Source organism: Rana temporaria, chromosome 3 (assembly GCF_905171775.1).
Source record: "Rana temporaria chromosome 3, aRanTem1.1, whole genome shotgun sequence".
Classification (NCBI taxonomy): domain Eukaryota; kingdom Metazoa; phylum Chordata; class Amphibia; order Anura; family Ranidae; genus Rana; species Rana temporaria.
Window position 1 is genome coordinate 303,461,699 of NC_053491.1, and position 22,757 is coordinate 303,484,455.

The window sequence follows — 22,757 nt, forward strand, 5'->3', positions numbered from 1 at the left end:
AATGCAGCCTAATGTATCATTAGATCTGTATCTGCATGTCTCTTTCTCCTCCGTCTCACGCCCCCCCGCTCTGTGTATGTTTCTCATTAGATCTGCATGTTCTGTCCCCCCCGCTCTGTGTATGGTCCTCGTCACTTCCGTGACAAATTGTGATGGGCTCAGGCTCACTGAAGGGTAGTGTCGTGAAGCCCCTGGAACGCATCACATTTGGCGTTGGAACGCATTGCGCATGCGCAGTTCGCCGCCACGTGACTTAGGCTGCATTCTGTGATAGGGAGCAAACGGTGACACTACACCGGAAGCCGCTCCTCTTCGTTTCCGTATTTTCTACAAAAGAGAACATGGCGGCCGATGATGTGAAGCAGTTCAAGAGTTTCTGTGAGAGCGACAAACAATGGCGAGCAAGGGAGGAATTTCTACTAAGAAATTTGAGGAATTTCCAGGGTGACAATGAAATAGATAAGCTGCTGGCTCTATCTATGGTCTGGGCTAATCATGTCTTCATGGGTTGCAGGTATATATTACGTATTCTTTGTGTATCTCCCTGGCTGCTGTGCATATGGGTAAAGCTGGTCCTGTACAGTGCAATTCCCTTTAGATCTACCGTTAAAGGTATTTAAGACCCTCTCTGATTTTATAAATGGGAAGATTGTTAAAGCCCAGCTGGGGAAAAAAATTTAAATTGAATATATATTCCTTGCAGTGCTGCATTGTCCCCTCCCCCCTGCATGGGTCAAGTGCGTCTTTGTGTTTAGGGGGACAATGGAACTAGATTTAATTGCCTGATCATCTTCTTCTCCCTAGTGTTAGGCAACATTCACATTGGCAGTTGGGGTCAGTGGAAATTGTTGTGGCTCTGCACAGTTAACAGTTATCTGCGTTGATCACACAAAATCCATCTGACAGCGACCACCACAGGTAATTGCTGACTGTGCAGAGAGACGCAAAGAGCTGCCGCTGCTGGCGACCTGTCATTTTAGTGATCGGGTCTGGTGGCTGCGCTGAGCCATAGAAAACTGCCACTACAATTTTGCCCTTGTCTCAATTGCCGGGGGGGGGGGGGGGTCGGTCAATGAAGCCTAAGAGTGCTTTCTCACACGTTTTTTTTGGCCGCTAGCAGGGCGCTTTTATCTAGGGATGAGCTCCGGCGTGTTCGCACACCCCACGTGCAGAGCCCCCCAGCAAGTCGGTGCTGCGCTAATCACAGGCAGTGAGACATTTCCCGATCTCTGCAGCTGCGCATCGGGACAATGTCTCACGCCTGTGATTAGCGCAGAGCCAACTTCCTGGCGGGCTCTGCGCGTGGAGTGTGTGAACATGCCGGCGCTCATCCCTACTTTTGACCCCCATAAGTGGCCAAAAAAAGGGATGAAAGCTTTGCCGGCGGTTCGGCATCCCTGCCCATTGATTTGGAGCGGTGTTGCAAATAAGCTGCTTGCAGGACTTTTTTTGACACCTTGCCAGCCCAGTGTGAAAGCAATTTGGCTTTCACAATAGGATTGCAGCTGAGGCTTTTCACAGGCGCTATTTTTAGTGCTAAAGCGCCTGAAAAATGCCTCCAGTTTGAAAGGGGGTCTTAGACCGCTCACAGCAGCATTTAGCCCCCCCCCCTTTTCCACCAGAATGTGAGGATACTGAGTGAGTCCACTGCTGGATCAGGTAAGTAAAACGGTTTCTCCTCTCCCCTAGACAAAACAAGCTAAACAGCCTTAGACCCCTTTCACACTGAGGAGTCTTTCAGGCGGTACAGCGCTAAAAATAGCGCTGCTATACCGCCTGAAAAACTCCTTCACTGCCTACAGGTAGTGGTATAGCGCCGCTATTTTTAGCAGCTTTATACCACCACCGCGGCTCCCGCTCCAATGTAAAAAAGGGGCCTTACTGCTAGAGAAAATTTTCAATTCTCTTATCGTCCATGGACGGACACAGCTCCCTAAATCTTGACAAGTGGGTTTTATGTTCCTGTTAATACCAAACATAAAAGTAGCGCTGAAGTGCAACCAATGATGAATACACTGAACTAGATTAGATATATATACATAAGTGAATATATGTGACAAAATAAAAAAAAACAAGTATAATCTCGGTGAAATAAAAAAAGTGATAGTCCAATGGAACAATAAGTGATAAGTGCTCCCTTGATAACTATATGAATATAGTCTATGTAGAGAAGAGGGATACTAGTTCAAAACAATAAGTGATGAGTGCTCTCTTGATTCAATCGTGAAAAAACAAAGAAATAAAAGAAGCCGTCACCAACTGAAGAGAGGCTTACCGGATAGATTGAACCCTGAGGAACATACGTTCGTGAGGGTCAATCGGGCATATGCAAATCTGATAGGACCAATCAAATGCTGCTGATCAGATAAAAAGCTGCAGCAGTGAGGTACCCTACACGTTTCACAGCCTCATGCAGCCTTGATGCACGAGGCTGCGAAACGTGTCTGGTACCCCATTGCTGCTGCTTTTTATCTGATCAGCGCTTATTTCTACATGTAATGCAAGTGTTCCTACCTGTATTAAATACATTCGTAATACAGTATTACGCTATGTGTTTTTCTTCTTTTTTTTCCTCTTCTGGTTACTCTCCTTTTGGCCCTGTTTTTTGACCTCCGTTGAGTCATTACACATACGCATTTACCATCCATTTTGGTCACCACCACCACCTCGAGTCCTTGGAGGTCGTTTTGAGAACTGCAGCATTTGATTGGTCCTCTCAGATTTGCATATGCGTGATTGACCCTCAGGGTTCAATCTATCCGGTAAGCCTCTCTTCAGTTGGTGACGGCTTCTTTTCTTTCTTTGGTTTTTCACGATTGAATCAAGAGAGCACTCATCACTTATTGTTTTGAATCATTATCCCTCTTCTCTACAGAGACTATATTCATATAGTTATCAAGGGAGCACTTATTGTTCCATTGGACTATCACTTTTTTATTTCACCAAGATTATACTTGTATAGATATTTTGTCACATATATTCACGTGTGTGTGTGTGTGTGTGTGTATGTGTATATATTAGGGTTGTACCGATACCAGTATCGGTATCGGGACCGATACCGAGTATTTGCGGGAGTACTCGTACTCCCTCAAATACCCCCGATACTGAAATAGAATACTTGTTTCCCCCCCCCCCCCCCGCCGCCGCCACTGCAAAGCCGCCGCCGCCGTTAATCAGCGTGCGGGGAACATTACAGCTTTCGTTTGAATAGCTGTATCCCCGCCGCGTATAGACACTCCCCCTTGCACGGGATTGGACGGATGATCTGTCCAATCCCACGCAAGGGGGAGTGTCTATACGCGGCGGGGATACAGCTATTCAAACGAAAGCTGTAATGTTCCCCGCACGCTGATTAACGGCGGCACGTGCGGCATCATCAAGGTATGTAGGACATGGCTGCATTATGTGGGGGACATGGCTGGAATATGTGGGGGACATGGCTGGAATATGTGGGGGACATGGCTGGAATATGTAAAAGTGGTATCGGGACATATATATATATATATATATATATATATATATATATATATATATATATATATATATATATATATATATATATATATATATATATATATAATTTCTAATCTAGTTCAGTGTATTCATCATTGGTTGCACTTCAGCGATACTTTTATATATTTTGGTATATTCTTTCTCCATTTGTCTATTGGTTTTGTAGCTGTGCACCAGTAGACAGCTTTGTAGACAGCGCGGAATTGTTTTGCATCGGTTATGTTCCTGTTCACAGGAGAGGACTAGGCAGCTAGGTTAGATAATTAAATACCAGGGGGCGGTCCCTCCATACATAACCCTCTTCCCTGCAGCCTGTTTTTTTCTGCCTAGCAAAAGAGGGCGTATGGCTCCCTTTTGGGCCCAGCGCCCTGAGAAATATTTTCTTTTATTTATTTCATTTTATTGAGAATCTTCTATCAATTGTCGGCTGAGACAGGCTGGATATATAGATCCCTGTAGTCTCCTCAGTCCTGCCAGCGAGCGTGAGCGCACCATTGCTAAGAGGCTGGGTCTACCACAACATACCCCATGACTCCTGGGGTGGCCGGTGAGCTTTTGCTCCAGGGTCCACACGTGACTGGGCTGTGGTGTTGTCTCACTCGCAGTGGACAGGGCCGACAGCTACTCCATTGCAGTTGTATGCCTGTCAGGAATGCGTCAGCAAGTCCTCGCATGGACGGGTAAGTACAGTCCTTTCCGCCTTGGCGGGTCGGTATGGCTGGGCATTCCTGGGGTCCTCCTATCTGCCTGTGGGCTCTTTAACATGTGCGGCCCGTTCAGGTCCACCTGCTAGTTTTTTAGGCGGACCTGAACGGGCGCTCCGTGCTCCTCTATGGAGCCGCGGATGTCAGCGGTGACATGCCCGCTGACATCCGACCAGCTCTGATCCGCCAAAGTGTGACGGAGGAAAAACCTACTTTTCCATCCGTCTGGTGGATCGGATGAACACGGACAGACGGTCCATGTTCATCCGATCCCCCCCCATAGGGGAGAGCGGAGAACAGACAGGGCGGTCCCCGCACAGTGTGCGGGGACCGCCCTGTCATCCGCCGGCTCAGCGGGGATCAACGGAGCGATCCCCGCTGAGCAAGCGGAGGTTCACGGGGCGGATCATTACTGATCCGCCCCATGTGAAAGGGGCCTTTCCCTGCTCTGTCATGTTTCCCTCTATTGCTCTGCTGCCGCTGCCGGGGTGGACCTGTGGGGGGCTCCTTTAACCACCGTGGGAATGTGTGGTGTCTGGGCCTGTGTATTTTTTGTGGGGGGTGTGTTTGACTCAGGCCTCATTAGGCCTTCTCATCCACGTTGCAGCGTTTTGCCGAATTTTTTTTTGTAGTCTGCTGTTATCATTGTGAAATCCCATTGGCGGCCATTTTCTTGTGGTCACGCTATAGCGCAGCTTACTATTGCGGTCGGACATTTTACTGTGGCCATGCCCTGCTTTATCTGAGGCGTCCGGCGGCCATTTTGGAGGTGGTTTTGTCCTCTAGTGCTGGCTTCTACAGTGCGCAGCACAGATCTCCTTTATAATTGTACCTCATAGCTTTTTTCCTCACACACACACGCTGGGTAACCCCCAGTCAGCGCAGCAAAGAGGGTGGGATTTATTCAGGTCTGAATGGGTCCCTGAGAGCTGTCTGGTTATGAAGTCAGTGTCTGGTTCTTTCCCAAACATGCCAGAGGTGGCAAAGCGCCCCCTCCCCCCACCATCCCTGGGGAATGCTCTGGCTCAGACCAGGACCTGGCTGTGGTTCAGGTCCCTGGTTCTGTGTTGTTGAAGTGGACCAGGACCTTCCTTGTGAGGGAGACTCCTCACTTGGGTCAGTACTAGACAGGGCACTTGTCAGTGCGCTTGTTAATGTTGTAAGGATTATGCTGGATAGTGCAGCTGAGGCATCCTCTGAGGGCTCGGTCTTTTTTGGGTCACACAAATCAGACCACTCTGACGGTTTTTCCTTATGTGTCCTTTTTTGACAAGTTCATTGATAAGGAATGGGAAAAGCCACAGAAGTCCTTTGTAGTTCTTCAGCACCTGGCAGTTTGGTACCCCTTTTTAGGAGAGCCTCTTGAAAAGAAATGGGCTTCTACTCAGGTAGTGGACCCCCCAGGTTGCCCGGTTAGTTAAGGTGACCACTCTCCCTATAGAAGGGACCCCTGCCTTCAAGGACCATGCTGAAAGGAGGTCCGAGGCACTGACCCGCTTCATGTTTACCATGCTGGGTCTGTATTGTGACTGTAACCCTGGTGTCTGACACTCACTGAATGGGAAAAGGTTTTGCGCCAGACTGTGGAGGAGCACCGACTCCCTCCTGAAGTTATTAGGCTGGCGGACCAGCTGATCATGGAACTTGTGTATGTCTGTGACGCTACACTGAATGTGGCCCCCTTGATATCCAGAGCTTCTGTTTCGGCGGTGGTTTTGCGCCGCCTGTTTGGCTGAAATGCTGGTCTGCTGACCAAGCATCCACAAAAAGCCCTGCCAGATTTACTCTTCAAGGATGGGAGGCTTTTTGGTGCCTCAATGGATAAAATTATTAAGGATGTCACTGGGGGTGAGTGCACTCTCCTCACTCAGTCCACCAGGGGGAAAGAGCCCCGCCGTTAGCCGGGTCCTTCTTTTGCCGCTCAGAAGCGGTATTTTTCGTCAGTCAGGGCCCGCGGGTACACCCTCCCAAGCCGACAAAGGCTCTGCTGGGGAACAGAAATGTCCCTGGGTGCATAAGCTGAACAAACGGCACCAAAATCCGCCAATGCATGAAGTCTTCCCCCCCCCCCCCCCCGCACGACTCATGGGTGGGGGGACGGCTTTGCAGGTTCACGGCTCAGTGGACCTCCCTGCTCTCCGACCAGTGGGTCTGCGAGGTGATCTCTTCGGGGGACAAGATAGTTTCTTTCTTCTCCACCGAACAGATTCTTTCCCTCAAGTTTTCCTCTCCTTCCAGCTTGTCGGTCTGTCTGGGGCGGTGCAGGACTTGCTAAGTTGCAGGGTAATTTTACCCGTTCCGCAGGACAAGAGGTTTCAGGGTCTTTATTCGAATCTGTTTGTGGTCCCGAAGTAGGACGAGGTCCGTCCAATTTTGGACCTCAAAGCCCTACATGCCTTTGTGAGGAAGTTCCGCATGGCATCCATTCCTTCGATGGTAGCTGTGCTCCATCAGGGGGACTATCTGGCGTCCTTGGACATCAAGGCCGCATACTTGCATGTCCCAATATGCGCAAGTCACCAGAGGTTTCTGCGCTTCGTGATAGGGGAGGACCACTCTGTTTGTGGCCCTTCCTTTTGGTCTAGCGTCAGCACCATGAGTTTTCACCAGGGTGCTTGCACCGATCCTAGCTTTGCTGAGACAGCGAGTCATTGCCCTCGTGGGCTACTTAGACGACCTTCTTCCGAGAGCAGCTTCTGGCTCAGAATTAGGGGAAGTTGTCTATAGCCAGCCAGACCCTCCAAGAATTTGGATGGGTGTTAAACATCAGAAGTTGGTCCTGGTACCGACTCAGTGTTTGGAGTTCCTAGGGTTGATTCTGGACTCCTTGGAAGTGAAGGTCTTTCTTTCCCTGGAGGAGTTGCTGACTCTTCAGTCTGCAGTGACGATGTTGGCATCTCGCTAATGGTCGTTTTTACATGTGTGTCCTGGGCCTGATGGTTGCCTCCTTTTGAGGCGGTACTGTATACCCAGTTCCACACGTGTTTGGCAGAAGGAGATACTGTCCAAGTGGAACATATCTCCTTGGTCTCTGGATCGTCTGAGTCTCTCAATTGGTGGCTGAGCTCCCCCGGCTCTTCGGTCCGGGAAGGCATTTCTCCCCTTGCAGTGGACGGTGATTACGACGGATGCCATCCTCACGGGTTTGGGGGCGTCTCAGGGGTCCAGTCGGCCCATGGTCAATGGACTCTAGATGAATCCCATCTGCCGATCAATGTTCTAGAACTCCGGCTATGCCTCTCCTCCTGGTCGAGGAGGTTGCAAGGTTGCCCGATAGGGATTCAGTTGGACAAGGCCACGAAGGTGACTTATGTCAACCATCAGGGGGCAACACGGAGCTCGGCTGCAGCGTCCGAGGTCGCTCCCATCCTGAGATGTGCGTAAAGAAGCGTGCTGGCTCTGTCGGCCGTCTACATTCCGGGCGTGAAAAACTGGCTGGCAGACTACCTGAGTCGCCAGATGTTGGACCAGGGGGAATGGTCATTGCATCCGGAGGTGTTTCAACTCCCTTGCAGGAGGTGGGGCACACCGGACATGGATCTCCTGGCCTTTTGTCTCAACCGCAAGGTGTCAAGTTCGTGGCCAGGTCAAGAGATCCCTGGGCTGACGCGTCAGACGCATTGGTGGCCTCGTGGGGGCAGTATTGGCTACTTTATGCCCTGCCTCCATTGAAGTTGCTTCCTCGGCTGCTCCACAGAGTGGAGGCCGAGGGGATCCCGATGATTCTAATCGCTCCAGATGGCCCCGATCTCGGGGGCCTGGTGGCAGATGTGCCCTGGTGGCTGCCAATCCGGGAGGACCTTCTGTCTCAAGGTCCCATACTTTAAAGCCAGCGACTGTAAAGCAGGATAACGTCATGGCTATTGAAAGCCAGGTATTAAGGGACCGGGGTCTTTCCGACTCGGTCATCTCAACCTTGCTGAGGGCACGAAAGTCTTCTTCCTGGAAAGATCTACCATTGCACCTGGAAGGCCTACATCTTTGTGCGAAGAGATGGGGTGGCGTCCACGGTCACGGCACATTCGACCAGTGCAATTGGTGCTTCCTGGGTTTTCCGACATCAAGCATCTGTCTCACAGGTGTGCAAGGCAGCGACTGGGTCGTCGGTTCACACTTCTTCCTAATTTTACATGGTTAATGTGAGTGCATCTTCTGATGCTTCCTTCAGACGCAATGTTTTGCAGGCGGCTGTTTTAAGGTTGCACCTCCTCTGTTGAGGAGCTCTGCTTGTTTTGGGGTGAAGTTAAATTGTTTTTACTGATACTGTTCCCACCCCTTCAAGATTTAAGGAGCTTTGTCCGTCCATGGATAAGAGAAAATAGGATTTTTTTTTTTTTTGACTCACTGTAAAATCCCTTTCTTTGTTGTCCATGGACGGACACAGCACCCACCCCTCCTTTTTAGGTTTGTACTGCTTGTTATGAACTGAGGCTGCAGGGAGGATGATTATGTCTGGAGGGGCTGTTCAGCTCTGTTAAAGTAACATGTCTTTAATTATCTAACATGTTTATGCCTAGTCCTCTCCTGTGAACAGGATCATAACCCACTTGTCAAGATTTAAGTAGCTGTGTCCGTCCATGTATGACAGAGAAAAGGATTTTACGGTGAGTACAAAAAATCCTATTTCTCCCTCGGCTTCCATTACGGCACGCTGAGTAGACTGGTCCACCTGACAGGAAACACAATCAAAAACTAGGTTAAAAGGCCCCACCCCTCCCGTGTGCCTCAGTTCTTGATTGTGTTTCCCCTACAGTGAAACGTTTTTATTTTTTCTTGCGACCTAAGGCCTGTGGCTGGTGGGGGCCCCCCCCCGAGCCTAGACCGCAGGTGCTGTGATGCCTTTGGATCCAGTGAGGTTTTATGCCTGCCCGGGGGGTGTCCCCTTCCTTCTGGTCCAGGGGGGCTGAATAAGGATTCGTGTAGAAGACCCCCCCCCCCCCTGGACACCGGAGCCTCCTAGGTTAGCAGGCTTCCCTAGTGCTCAGTGGAGGCCATTTTCCTCTCCCCCTGCCTCCCCCCTACCTTGGAGGCCGGTAGAGGCTCCCCCCTCTGGATCCGCCTGGTGTTCCTTCCGCATGGCGAGGATGGCACCGCTCCGAGTGGCGCCGCGACTAGCTGGGCGCCTTTTGATGACGCGCACGGCGTCGTGACGTCATTCCGTCCTCCGCGCGGCAAGATGGCGGCCTCCACCGGATCCAGACGCCACAGTTGGTGGGGTGGCTCAGAGCACAGACAGCCGGGGAGAGAGAAGGGCCTGGCGTCCTCACAACGATGGAGGAGGATCGCCCGCTTCCGATTTTGGCTGCAGAGGAGACCGCCAGGGGTGAGTCCTCCTTGTCTTTAGAAGGGTTGATGGACCGGCCCCCCCACTCTCCTGGCCCAGGGGGAGACCAGTAGATCTGTTAAGCCCCCTAAGCTAGTTAGGAAGTGTGGCAACTGCAGTGATAAGCTTCCAGCAGAACATAACAAACCTTTCTGCTCTAGATGTATTCTTAAGTTAACTGGCAAAGAAACTTCACAAATTATAAAGGAATTTCTCTCAGTTCAGACAGAAATGCTTTCTACCCTCAAGGATTTCCAATCCTTCTTGAGAAATAGAGATACTGACCCCCCTATGCCTGGTCCCTCATCTCAGGAAGGCTCCTCTTCTTCGAGGCTTGATTCCCACCAGCGAACCAAGAAGACCCTTTCCGAGGGCTCTGAGTTTACCTTTCAGGACGAGGGCCTGGCGGATAGCCAGGTGGAGGAGGAGGATGATGAGGATGCCAGATCGGGAAAATATGTATTTTCCGCCGATGACATCGAGGGTCTTCTGGCGGCTGTTTACGCCTCTGAGCAGATCCAGCAACCAACAGAACAGGTTTCAGCCCAAGATAGGATGTATTTAGGTTTAATTAAACCCCAGTCTAAGACTATTTCAGTCCATCAATCCCTCAAGGATATTATCCTGAAAGAGTGGGCTGAGCCAGAAAAGAGGCTTCCCAAGTTTAAAACCTGGAAACGCCGCTGCCCCTTTAAGGATGATGTGGAGGATAACTTTTTCAAGGTACCTCGTCTTGACGCATCTTTAGCCCAGGTCTCTAGGCAGTCCGACCTCTCCTTTTGAGGATGCGGGGAGTTTGAGGGACGCCATAGATAGGCGTGCGGATAACCTCCCTCCGTAGAGCCTGGGAAGCCAATGCAGCCGCCTTAGGTCCTGCGTTAGCATCAGTAAGCATCGCAAGGAATGCTGCCGCTTGGACTTCTAGGCTGTTGGATCATCTGATCAGTTCCTCCAAGACTAGGGAAGTTCGAGATTCCCTCCAGGTTATTGGCAGTGCAGTGGCCTATTTGGCAGACGTGGCTATCGAAACAGTTCGCGCTACAGCCAAGACCGGAGCACTTGTTAATGCCTCTAGGAGAGCTGTATGGTTAAAAACCTGGAGGGGCGATCTCGCTTCTAGAAAACGATTGTGCGCTATTCCTTTTGAAGGTTCCCTCCTGTTTGGTACCGCGTTAGATCAGGCCCTGTTTAGGTCCTCAGAGAAGGGGAATAAATTTCCCTCTAGACCTAGGTCGAATAGGAGAAGGTTTTTTCGTTCCAACCAGAGAAAGAACCCTCCACCGGAGAAGAAACCGGCTCCCAACAGGCGCTGGGGTTTTGGGAAGGATAAACCAAAAGGGGGGATCCTTTTTTCCAGCCCAAAACCCAGGGGAAAAGATCCCAAGTGACGAGAGGGTAGGGGGCAGGCTCTCCAGGTTCCTTTCTGCCTGGGAGGGCATAACCCAGAGCCCCCATGTCCTCCAGATAATCAGGGAGGGCTACAGGTTAGAATTTCGCCAGTTCCTCCCCCCCCCCCCCCCCCGATCTTTCTCCTTACATACCTACCCAGGCATCCCCTCAGGGCCGCAGGCCTTTCTCAGAACGTTGCGAATCTGGCGCAACAGGGGGTCATAGTCCCGGTCCTGCCAAATCAAGAAGGTCAGGGAGTATACTCCCATATTTTTATAGTTCCCAAACCAGCCGGGAAGTTCAGGTTGATCATCAACCTAAGACCCCTGAATGTCCATCTTCTCTACAAAAAAATTTGTATGGAAAATGTCTACAGTCTCAGGGGACTCTTATTAGAGGGAGTGTTCATGGTGACGATGGACCTAAGGGACGCCTACCTTCACGTCCCAATTTGTCCAGTTCACCAGAGGTTCCTCAGATTCGCCCTCGCCTCCGCCCAGGGAATTCAACACTGGCAGTTCTCGGCCCTCCCCTTCGGACTGGCCTTCAGTCCGAGGGTGTTTACGAAGGTCCTGGCCGAGGTGATGGCTTTTCTGCATTTAAAGGGGATCTCCCTCGTCCCTTATTTAGACGACCTGTTGCTCTTCAACCCGAGTCAGGATCAGCTCCTCGCGGACCTGGCCACTGTCATGACCACTCTCGAATCCCTTGGTTGGATAGCGAACAAAGAAAAGTCCTCCCTTCTTCCAGAGCAAAGGAAGATGTATCTAGGGTTTCTCATAGACTCCCTAGAAAAGAAGCTTGTCTTGCCCAGGGGCTTGTGGCAGCGGTCAGGTCCCTAGTGGGTGCGGTAAATTCCTCTTTCAGGGAGATTATGAGGTTGTTGGGTCGGATGACTTTGTGCATCCCAGCAGTCCCTTGGGCCCAACTTCATTCAAGACCTCTGCAGGTCTTCCTTCTCTCCTCTTGGGATGGAACGGAAGACTCTCTGGATACCCGGGTCATCATCCCAGTTTCGGTAAAGGACACCTTAGAGTGGTGGCTGTGCCCCCAGAACCTTCTAAAAGGTCGCCTGTGGAGTCAGTCCAACCCGATCAAAGTCACCACAGACGCCAGCGCTTGGGGGTAGGGAGCCCATACGGAAGAACTTCGAGCCCAGGGTCCTTGAAATCGCCAGCAAAGGCGGGCTTCTTCCAACTACCGGGAGTTATTGGCGGTTGCGGAGGCTCTGGAAGGGTTCGAGGAGAGAATTCAGGGCCGAGAGGTCCTAGTTCTCTCCGACAATGCGACTACGGTCGCCTTTCTCAACCGGCAAGAGGGCACCAGGTCTCACTCTCTCCTAGCCCTCTCCCTGAGGATCCTGGGTTGGGTAGAACAGAGGGTACCCTCTCTTCTGGCAGTCCATATAAGAGGGACCCTCAATCCGGAGGCCAACTTTCTGAGCCACCAGCCCATCCTTCAGGGGGAATGGGAATTGTGCCCAGAGACCTTCAGCTGGGTCTGCCAGCAGCTTGGGCGTCCAGAAATGGACTTCTTTGCTTGCAAAGGGAACAAGAAGGTGAACAGATTATTTTCCCTCAGCCGAGAGCAGGGTTCACAGGGGGTGGATGCGTTGGCTCAGCCCTGGAGATTCCGGTTGGCCTACGCCTTCCCTCCCTTGAATCTCATTTCAAGGGTCCTGCAAAAGTTGAACACCTCAGATACCAACCTGATTTTGATTGCACCCTGGTGGCCCAAGAGGACCTGGTTTCCCACCCTCAAGCACTGGTCTCTAGCTTCCCCTCCCTCTCCGGGCGTGTCTTCTGCGGCAGGGGCCGGTCTCTCATCCAAATCCAGAGTTCTTCAGCCTGACGGCATGGCTCTTGAGAGGTGGAACCTGCAGCAGAGGGGCTGTTCTGAGAGAGTGATAGACACCCTGTTGGCTAGCCGCAAGAGGGTCACCAGACACATCTACGCGAGAATCTGGGGGGTCTTTTCGCGTTGGTGCTCCGCGAAACAGATCTCCTGCCCCAAAACCTCCACCATCCTGGATTTCCTCCAGGATGGGGTGGACCTAGGCTTAGCCACTAGGACCTTAAGGGTCCAAGTCGCGGCCTTGTCCTACTTTCTGGACAAGAGCCTTTCAGGGGACCCTCTTATCAAGAGGTTTCTAACAGCCAGGGACAGACTTTCCCCTATACAAATGTCCAGAGTTCCCCCCTGGGACCTCTCCCTAGTCTTGGATCAGCTAACTAAGGCACCATTCAAACCTATAGATAGCATTCCAATTAAATTACTTACATTTAAGTTTACTTTTCTGTTGGCTATCACGTCTGCCAAAAGAATTGGAGACATGCATGCATTTTCTATTAAGGAACCCTTTCTTCGAGTATTTGAAGACAGGGTGGTACTGAGTCAGGATCCTGGGTATCTCCCTAAAGTGGCAACTAAGTTCCACAGATCCCAGGAGGTAATCCTCCCTTCATTTTGCGCAAGTCCCAAGAATGAGAAGGAAGCCACTTTTCATTGCTTGGATGTAAGACGCTGCCTTTTGATTTATTTAGAGAGGGTAAGTGAGTTTAGGAATTCCCCTCATCTTTTAGTTAATTTTTCTGGTCAGAAAAAGGGTCAGCAGGCAACGAAAGCTTCAATATCCAGATGGATTAGACAGGCTATTTCTTTATCCTACACTCAAGCGGGTATGTCAGTTCCTATTATCAAGGCCCATTCCACGCGATCACTGGCTGCCTCCTGGGCAGAGAGGGCAGGAGCTTCCATAGAACAGATATGTAGAGCGGCGACCTGGTCAAGCCAGAACACGTTCCTCAGACATTAGAGTCGAACTGCTGTCGCCGCAAGACTTGATGTTTGGTAGGAAGGTCCTACAGACAGTGGTCCCGCCCTAAGGTAGGCCTGAAATTACTTGCTTCTCTCTCAGCGTGCCATCCTGGAAGACGAGGGAGAAATTACCAGTTGCACTTACCGGTAGCTGGATTTCTACGAAGTCTTACAGGACGGCAGGCCTACTTCCCTCCCTTTTTACTGCTATCCGGGTTTATTTTTGATTTGGTCTCCTATGACCGTGTTCTAATATCGGTTACTTATCTACAAACTGAGGCACACGGGAGGGGTGGGGCCTTTTAACCTCGTTTTTGATTGTGTTTCCTGTCAGGTGGACCAGTCTACTCAGCGTGCCGTCCTGTAAGACTTCGTAGAAATCCAGCTGCCGGTAAGTGTAACTGGTAATTTTCTCCAGTCATCTTCCAAGATAGCACACCTGAGATGACGGTTCCCACCTGACAGGAAATGCAATCAAGAGTTCAAAAGGTCCCACCCTTTCCTCTGTCCCTCAGTTATTGATTGTGTTTCCCACAGGATGGCAGCGAAACAGTTTATTTTTAACAAAATAGACTAAGGTCTGGGACAAAGGTCTTCCCTCCTTGGATTTTCTGACCAATGAGCAGTCAGTGGGGGCTGCATAGACAGATTAAAAGCTTTAGCTTTATTCCAAGGGGGGTCTCCCATCTATCTTTTCTCAGGGAGCAAGGTATGCTGGGCTACTAGAAATCTCTCTGAGAATACTGGCGGCATTTGGTCAGGGTGAGGGTGTCCATGTCTCCAGGGACCATCTATCCCACTCTCTCCTCCTACTTCGATAGTGGTGGATGGTGAGGAGGAGTCGCTCTGATGTCTCATCTTGCTGGGAAGGAGTCCCGCTGGCTGCTGGTGTTCCTCAATGGGACTAAGCACAGAGAAACTTCTCTGACCGCAGTGCGGGCTTCGGCGTCCCTGAAGTCCTACTGCGCATGTCCGGAAGCAAAATGAGCGGCACGCCTGGATGATGTCACTTCCGCGTGCCCGGGCTACGCCAAAATGGCGGTCATCGGCATGATGCATGCTTCGGAGCGGTAATGGAGCGGGGTCCACGGTCCTACGTATGTCCCCCCCCCCCCCAGCCAACACTACAGGCGGTGATTCTTTACCTACGGCGGGGCTGCCCAAGAGCAGAATGGAGGACGGATCGATTCCAGCAACGCAAGTCGTCACTGGTGAGTGACTTGGCTGATTGGGGGTAGTGATTCTGGTGTGGCCCTTTGTACACTCTGCCCCAGGGATAGCCCATGGGTAACAGGGTTTTTTTGTTGTCTATTTTCAGAGACCGAATGCCCTGCCCAGGAGACCACCAGTAGGTCTAGGGGCAAGTCATCTAGTAAATCAAAGCGCTGTGGGAACTATGGTGATAACTCCCACAGGACCATACGAAACCCTTCTGTTTTAAATGTATTTACAAATTGGCAGGCAGGGAGGCAGCACAGGCTATGAAAGAGTCCAGAGCTCTACAGACTGAGATGCTCGCTACTCTACAGTCCTTCAAAGCCACAGTGGCAAACAGGGATTTAGCCCCCCTAGCTACAGAAGATTCCCCCTCCTTGGTAGAGACCCAAACTAGTGTTACGGAAGGGTCTCAGGGGCAGTCTTTGACCTACTCAGATGAAGAGTTAGAATCCTTGGGTCAAACGTCTCAGGAAGAAGGGGAGGATTCTGATCAGAGTAGCCTGGGGGATGCTAGACCTGGCGGCCACCTCTTTTCTGCAGAGGATATGGAGGATCTCCTTAAAGCTATTTATACTTCTGAGGACATCCAGCTGCCGTCCACGTAGGTCTTGGTACAAGATAAAATGTACAGGGGACTCGGTAAAGCACAAACCAAGTCCTTTCCTGTTCATCAATCTCTTAAAGATATTATTTTAAGAGACTGGAAGGAACCTGAGTGCAGGGTGTTGAGACTTAAAACCTGGAAGCGTAGGTGCCCCTTCAAAGCCGAGGAAGAAGACCTATTCATCAAAGTTCCGCGTCTGAATGCTTCATTTAGCTCAAGTGCCCAAACACTCGGATCTATCCTTCGAAGATTCCGGCAACATTCAGGATCCAATGGATAAAAAGTCTGAAACTCTGCTGCGCAGGGCATGGGATGCCAATGCAGCTGCTATGGGCCCTGCATTGGCTTCCGCATGTGTTGCTAGAAATGTGGACGCTTGGGTCCGCAGACTAATGGACCACGTAGCACAGGACAGTAAATCCCAAAGAAGCGCTAGACTTCCTGGAAGTGGTGGGGATAGCGGTGACCTATTTAGCAGATGCCGCAGTGGAAACCGTCAGAACTACCGCCAAGTCAGCAGCTCTTAAATTCTGCTAGAAGAGCCCTTTGGGTAAAGACATGGGATGGAGATTTCACATCCAAGTCTTGCCTTTGCGGGATTACCTTTGAGGAATCCCTGCTCTTTGGTTCTGATTTGGAGAAGGTACTGTCTCGTTCCACAGAGAAAGGGAAAAAAGTTCCCTGCTAAGTCCAAAAAAGATAAAGGTAAGATTTTTTTTTCGAGGGGGGGGGGGGGGGGGGGTGGTCCCCCTTCAAAAAAAAAAACGTTTCAAAGGTAAGAAGGAGCCAAAGAAAAAGTGGGGATTCGGTAAAGGCAAGGAAAACGGTGGGATCCTTTTTTCCGGAGCTACTACTTCCAACAAAGAATCCAAATGACACCAGCATAAAAGTTGGCGGAAGGCTCTCGTGGTTCCTCCCTCAGTGGGAAAGTATCACTCTGAGTCCTTGCATTCTAAATTTGATAAAGGAAGGATACATGTTGGAATTGTCTCCCCCTCCACCAAACTTTATCCTGACCCATCTCCCCAAAGACCCATTAAAAGCAGGGGGCCTATTGGAGAGTGTCCGGGAACTAGCGGAACAGCAGGTCATCATTCCTGTTCCAGTAGATCAAATCGGCCAGGGGTTTTATTTCCATATATTTGTGGTACCAAAACTATCTGGAAAATTCTGGCTGACTATAAATCTACGAAAACTAAACCAATTCCTGGTTTACAAAAAGTTCAGGATGGAGAGCATCTACACGGTCAGAAGACGCCTCCAGGAGGCAGTCTTTATGATAACGTTGGACCTAAAGGATGCTTGCCTGCATGTTCACATTTCCCCAAAACATTAGAAGTTCTTGAGGTTTGCAGTGCAGACGAGGCAGGGCGTCCGACACTGGCAGTTCAAGGCTCTCCCCTTCGGCCTAGCGGCCAGTCCAAGAATTTTATCAAAGGTCTAGCCGAGGTGGTGTCATTCCTACACCTCCAGGGGATAGCCTTGATCCCATACTTGGACGACATGCTGATTTTCAGCCCGGCCTTGGAACAGCTCCAGGCAGACAGACAAGGTGCTGCTGTCCACACTAGAATATCTAAGGTGGCTAATCGGCAAAGAGAAATCCTCCCTAGATCCCGCACAATCCAAGGTGTTTCTAGGGTACTGGGTAGACTCAGTGAACCAAAGGATCTTTCTACTACAAGAAAAGATCGCCAAAGTGCAAAGAGCAGTCTCTGCTCTGCTTGGTACCAGAGAGACCTCTCTAAGAACCATGATGAGGGTGATGGAGCTCATGTCATCCTGCATCCCAGCGGTTCACTGGGCCCAATTCCATTCCCGGAGACTCCAGGGATTCCTTCTCTCCTCCTGGGATGGGAGAAGAGAATCCCTGGACATAACAGTGTCCCTTTCAGAAGAGGCAAGGAACTCCCTAGACTGGTGGCTCAATGCAGACATTCTGTCATGTCAGTCCTGGACCCAACAGAATCTATTGATTCTGACTACAGATGCAAGTGCCTGGGGAGCTCATATAGGAGATCTCTTTGCCCAGGGCCCTTGGGACCGGGAGCAGAGCAAAGCCTCCTCCAATTTCAGGGAGCTGTTAGCGGTCAGAAAAGCTCTAAACGTTTTCAAAGACCAGGTCCAAGGAAGAGAAGTACGAATCCTCTCGGACAATGCAGTAGCTGTGTCCTACCTTAATCATCCAGCAGGCTGATGAAACTAAGCCAGGAGATCCTGGGGGACATGGTGAAAAACATTCTCTCATTTTCGGCGGTACATGTAAGAGGGTCCCTCAACATTTAGGCAGCCCATTCATCAGGGAGAATGGGAGTTGAACAACAAGGTTTTCTCTCTGGTAAGCCAACACTTTGGCAGACCAGAAATTGATTTATTTGCCTGCAAGAACAGGATAGTCCTCAAGTACTTCTCTCTCACCAGAGAGCAGGACGCCTACGGGATATATACCCTGAATGAATGACTTGTATAGCGCAACTCATGCGAACTGAATCGCCTCTGGGCGCTTTTTCCAGCCAGTCTGCTTGGCTGGTGCGGTCATTTTACCCCGTAGGATCGTGACACGCTTGGGACACACCGTCATACACACAGATATACATATATATACTGGGCCAATTTGGACAAGATCCAATTTTACCTACCAGCATGTCTTTGGAGTGTGGGAGGAAACCAGAGTACCCGGAGGAAACCCACGCATGCACAGGGAGAACATGCAAACTCCAGGCAGATGGGGTCGTGGTCGGGATATGAACCAGCGACCCTTTTGCTGCTAGGCGAAAGTGCTACTCACTGCACCACTGTGCTGCCCTAGCACAAAAATGGGAGTTCATCCTAGCTTATGCATCCCCTCCTCTGGCACTCATCCCCCGGGTACTACAGAAGCTATCCAGGTCAAAAAAATACCTTATTCTGATCGCACCCTGGTGGCCGAAGCGAGCATGGTTCCCCACATTGAGAAGGTGGTCGATGGCTCCTCCGTTGCATCTCCCGTCCAGACGCGATATCCTCTCCTAGGGACCACTGTTACATCCTGATCCAGGTTTTCTTTCCCTGGCGGCATGATGTTTGAGAGGGAGATCCTCAGGCGTAGGGGATGCTCGGAAAGGGTGATTGACACACTCTTGCAGAGTAGGAAGCCAGTCACAAGAAAAATGTATGCAAAAGTTTGGAAAGTCTTCTCTCGCTGGGCTCAGCCTAGAGAAGGTCCTCTCCAAACAATCTCCATGGTCCTGGATTTCCTCCAAGAGGGAGTAGACCAGGGCTTAGCAGTAAGCACGCTAAGGGTTTAGGTTGCAGCCTTGTCAGTGTTCTTTGACCAGAGGCTGGCCCTGAACCCACTGGTAAAAAGATTTTTGACAGCCAGGGAAAGGGTAACCCCGACAAAGACAATCAGGTTTCCACCTTGGAATTTATCCCTGGTACTAGATGCTCTAACCAAAGAGCCTTTTGAGCCGGTGGCTCAAATTTCTGTTAAGTTCCTTTTCACTTAAGATGACCTTTCTTCTGGCAATCACAACAGCCAGAAGGGTTAGTGATTTACAAGCTCTGACTATAAAAAAATACTTTTTTGTTGCTCCTAGAGGATAGGGTAATCCTCAAACAGGATCCTTTATATTTGCCAAAAGTGACCTCTGAATTTCACAGGAGATCCTCCTTTTGTCAGAACCCTAAAAATTACAAAGAGGCAAGGTTTCATTTATTAGATGTTGGGTGTCTTCTAGCCTATTTAGATAGTGAGAGAATTCAGGAGATCAAATCATTTGTTAATTTATTTCTCCAGACAAAAGACAGGGCTTCAGGCTTCTAAGCCTACGATAGCCAGGTGGATTAAACAGACTATCGCAGTAGCTTATGAACAGTCAGGAAAACCCGTTCCAGCTCATATTAAAACTAGATCTTTGGCGACCTCCTGGGCAGAGAGGGCAGGCGCTTCGATTGATCAAATCTGCAGAGCAGCAACTTGGACGAGCCAAAATACTTTCCACTACAGATTGGAACAGTTGTCCCCTCAAGACTTGGCATTCGGCAAGAAGGTCCTACAGGCAGTCATCCCACCCTAAGGTAGGCCTGAACTTCTTGCTCATCGTCTCAGGTGTGCCGTCCTGGAAGATGACTGGAGAAAAGTACCAGTTACACTTACCGGTAACGGATTTTCTAGGAAATCTTCCAGGACGGCAGGCCTACTTGAATGAATGAAAAACTTATATAGCGCGGCACATGCGAACTGAATCGCCTCTGGGTACTTCCCACCCTTAATTGTTGGTGATGTTTGTGTTCACAGAAGGTACCCTCTGACACCGGTGTGGGTCTATACTTTGTCATAACTGAGGCACAGAGGGAAGGGTGGGACCTTTTAAACTCTGTTGATTGTGTTTCCTGTCAGGTGGGACCCGTCATCTCAGGTGTGCCGTCCTGTTTTTTTTTTTTTTTGTCAGGGCTGCAATTAACGATTATTTTCATAATCTATTCGTTGTCCAATTATTGTTTTGATCGGATATAAAAATGTGCAACAACCCTTAAAGCGGGGGTTCACCCTGTTAAAAAAAAAAAAAAAAAGTTTTTTTTTTATTAGACCATTAAATTCGGCATCGTAGCGCGAGCTACGGTATGCCGGTCTTACATTTTTTATGCCCGTACTCACTGTGCTATCGATGATTGAAGAATCCGGGGAATGGGCGTTCCTATGGTGAGAGAAGGTGATTGACGGCCGGCCCTGGCACGTCACGCTTCTCCGGAAATAGCCGAAATAGGCTTGGCTATTCACGGCGCCTGCACATAGCCTGTGCGCAGGCGTCGTGAATAGCCGAGACCTACTCCGGCTGTCTTCGGGGAGCGTGACGTGCCAGAGCCGGCCGTCAATCATCCTCCCTCTCCATAGGCACGCCCATTCCCCGCGGGAGTCGGATTCTTCAATCATCGATACCACAGTGAGTACGGGGATTAAAAATTTAAGACCGGCATACCGTAGCTCGCGCTACGATGCCGAATTTAATGGTCTAATGATGGAAAGGAGGGTGAACTACCGCTTTAAGCAGTTGCATCTGTGACGGGCCATAAGCATTTATGTCTTTTTACCTTCAACTTTCAATAAAAGCTTTTGAATGTAAAAAAAAAAAAAAAAAAAGTGCAACAACCTCCTTCCAATTCCATCCTGTCGATGTTCCCCCTTCCTCTCTTCCAAAACAAACCATCTACCTTGATAAAACATTTTTTTTATCCCTGTGAACCTTAACAAAGTGATAATTGTGTACTATTTTAACTTGCTTTTAATTTTAAGGGGTATACCTAGGGAGGGTTATATAGCGACCTCTCACCCTTTCCACCCTAGTTTCGTGCTCACCCTTTCTCCCCAAACACTAAAAAAAAAAAACACCCCCTCATGGCATCCCATCCTCCCTATCGACTATGATTCAAATTAGGGGGGTGCACCCTGCTCTCCTCCCTCAAAAAAAAAAAAGTGTATGTGTGTGTATACATTTTCCCATCCCCTCCCTCCCCCTAAAAAAAAAAATGTTGGTGTATAATTTAGTTAATATATAAAATGTTTAAAAAAAAAAAAAAATTATTCTTGACTATCTCTATGGAGTGCTAAATATACATTATCAGCTGTGGGGATACAACTATCTAATGCACTCTGAGAATGACAATTAATTAAAAATTAATTGTATCATTTTTTTATATATATATATATATAATAATTACACACAGTGCCTTGCAAAAGTATTCGGCCCCCTTGAACTTTGCAACCTTTTGCCACATTTCAGGCTTCAAACATAAAGATATAATTTTTTTTTTTTTGAAGAATCAACAATCATGAAGTGAAACAATTTTATTGGATATTTCAAACTTTTTTAACAAATAAAAAACTGAAAAATTGGGCGTGCAAAATTATTCAGCCCCCTTAAGTTAATACTCTGTAGCGCCACCTTTTGCTGCGATTACAGCTGTAAGTCGCTTGGGGTATGTCTCTATCAGTTTTGCACATCGAGAGACTGAAATGTTTGCCCATTCCTCCTTGCAAAACCGCTCAAGCTCAGTGAGGTTGGATGGAGAGCGTTTGAACAGCAGTTTTCAGTTCTTTCCACAGATTCTCGATTTGGATTCAGGTCTGGACTTTGACTTGACCATTCTAACACCTAGATATGTTTATTTGTGAACCATTCCATTGTAGATTTTTCTTTTATGTTTTGGATCATTTTCTTGTTGGAAGACAAATCTCCGTCCCAGTCTCAGGTCTTTTGCAGACTCCATCAGGTTTTCTTCCAGAATGGTCCTGTATTTGGCTCCATCCATCTTCCCATCAATTTTAACCATCTTCCCTGTCCCTGCTGAAGAAAATCAGGCCCAAACCATGATGCTGCCACCACTATGTTTGACAGTGGGGATGGTGTGTTCAGGGTGATGAGCTTTGTTGCTTTTACGCCAAACAAAGTTTTGCATTGTTGCTAAAAAGTTAGATTTTTGGTTTCATCTGACCAGAGCACCTTCTACCACATGTTTGGTGTGTCTCCCAGGTGGCTTGTGGCAAACTTTAAACAACACTTTTTTATGGATATCTTTAAGAAATGGCTTTCTTCTTGCCACTCTTCCATAAAGGCCAGATTTGTGCAGTATACGACTGATTGTTGTCCTATGGACAGAGTCTCCCACCTCAGCTGTAGATCTCTGCAGTTCATCCAGAGTGATCATGGGCCTCTTGGCTGCATCTCTGATCAGTCTTCTCCTTGTATGAGCTGAAAGTTTAGAGGGACGGCCAGGTCTTCGTAGATTTGCAGTGGTCCATTTCAATATTATCGCTTGCACAGTGCTCCTTGGGATGTTTAAAGCTTGAGAAATCTTTTTGTATCCAAATCCGGCTTTAAACTTCTCCAACAGTATCTTGGACCTGCCTGGTGTGTTTTTTGTTCTTCATGATGCTCTCTGTGCTTTAAACGGACCTCTGAAACTATCACCGTGCAGGTGCATTTTATACGGAGACTTGATTACACACAGGTGGATTCTATTTATCATCATTAGTCATTTAGGTCAACATTGGATCATTGAGAGATTCTCACTGAACTTCTGGAGAGAGTTTGCTGCACTGAAAGTAAAGGGGCTGAATAATTTTGCACGCCCAATTTTTCAGTTTTTTTTATTTGTTAAAGTTTGAAATATCCAATAAATTTCGTTCCACTTCATGATTGTGTCCCAC

General features: G+C 49.1%; 1 protein-coding gene across 1 annotated transcript in view; it reads left to right on the forward strand.

The window, feature by feature from the left end:
• Positions 1-301: 301 nt before the first annotated feature.
• Positions 302-22,757, forward strand: part of CDKN2AIPNL (CDKN2A interacting protein N-terminal like) — a 50,777-nt gene continuing 28,321 nt past the window's right edge. The window contains exon 1 of the mRNA XM_040344777.1: positions 302-514. Coding sequence (XP_040200711.1) covers positions 342-514 — 173 coding nt within the window. The 5' untranslated portion in view covers positions 302-341. The remainder of the gene's footprint in view (positions 515-22,757) is intronic.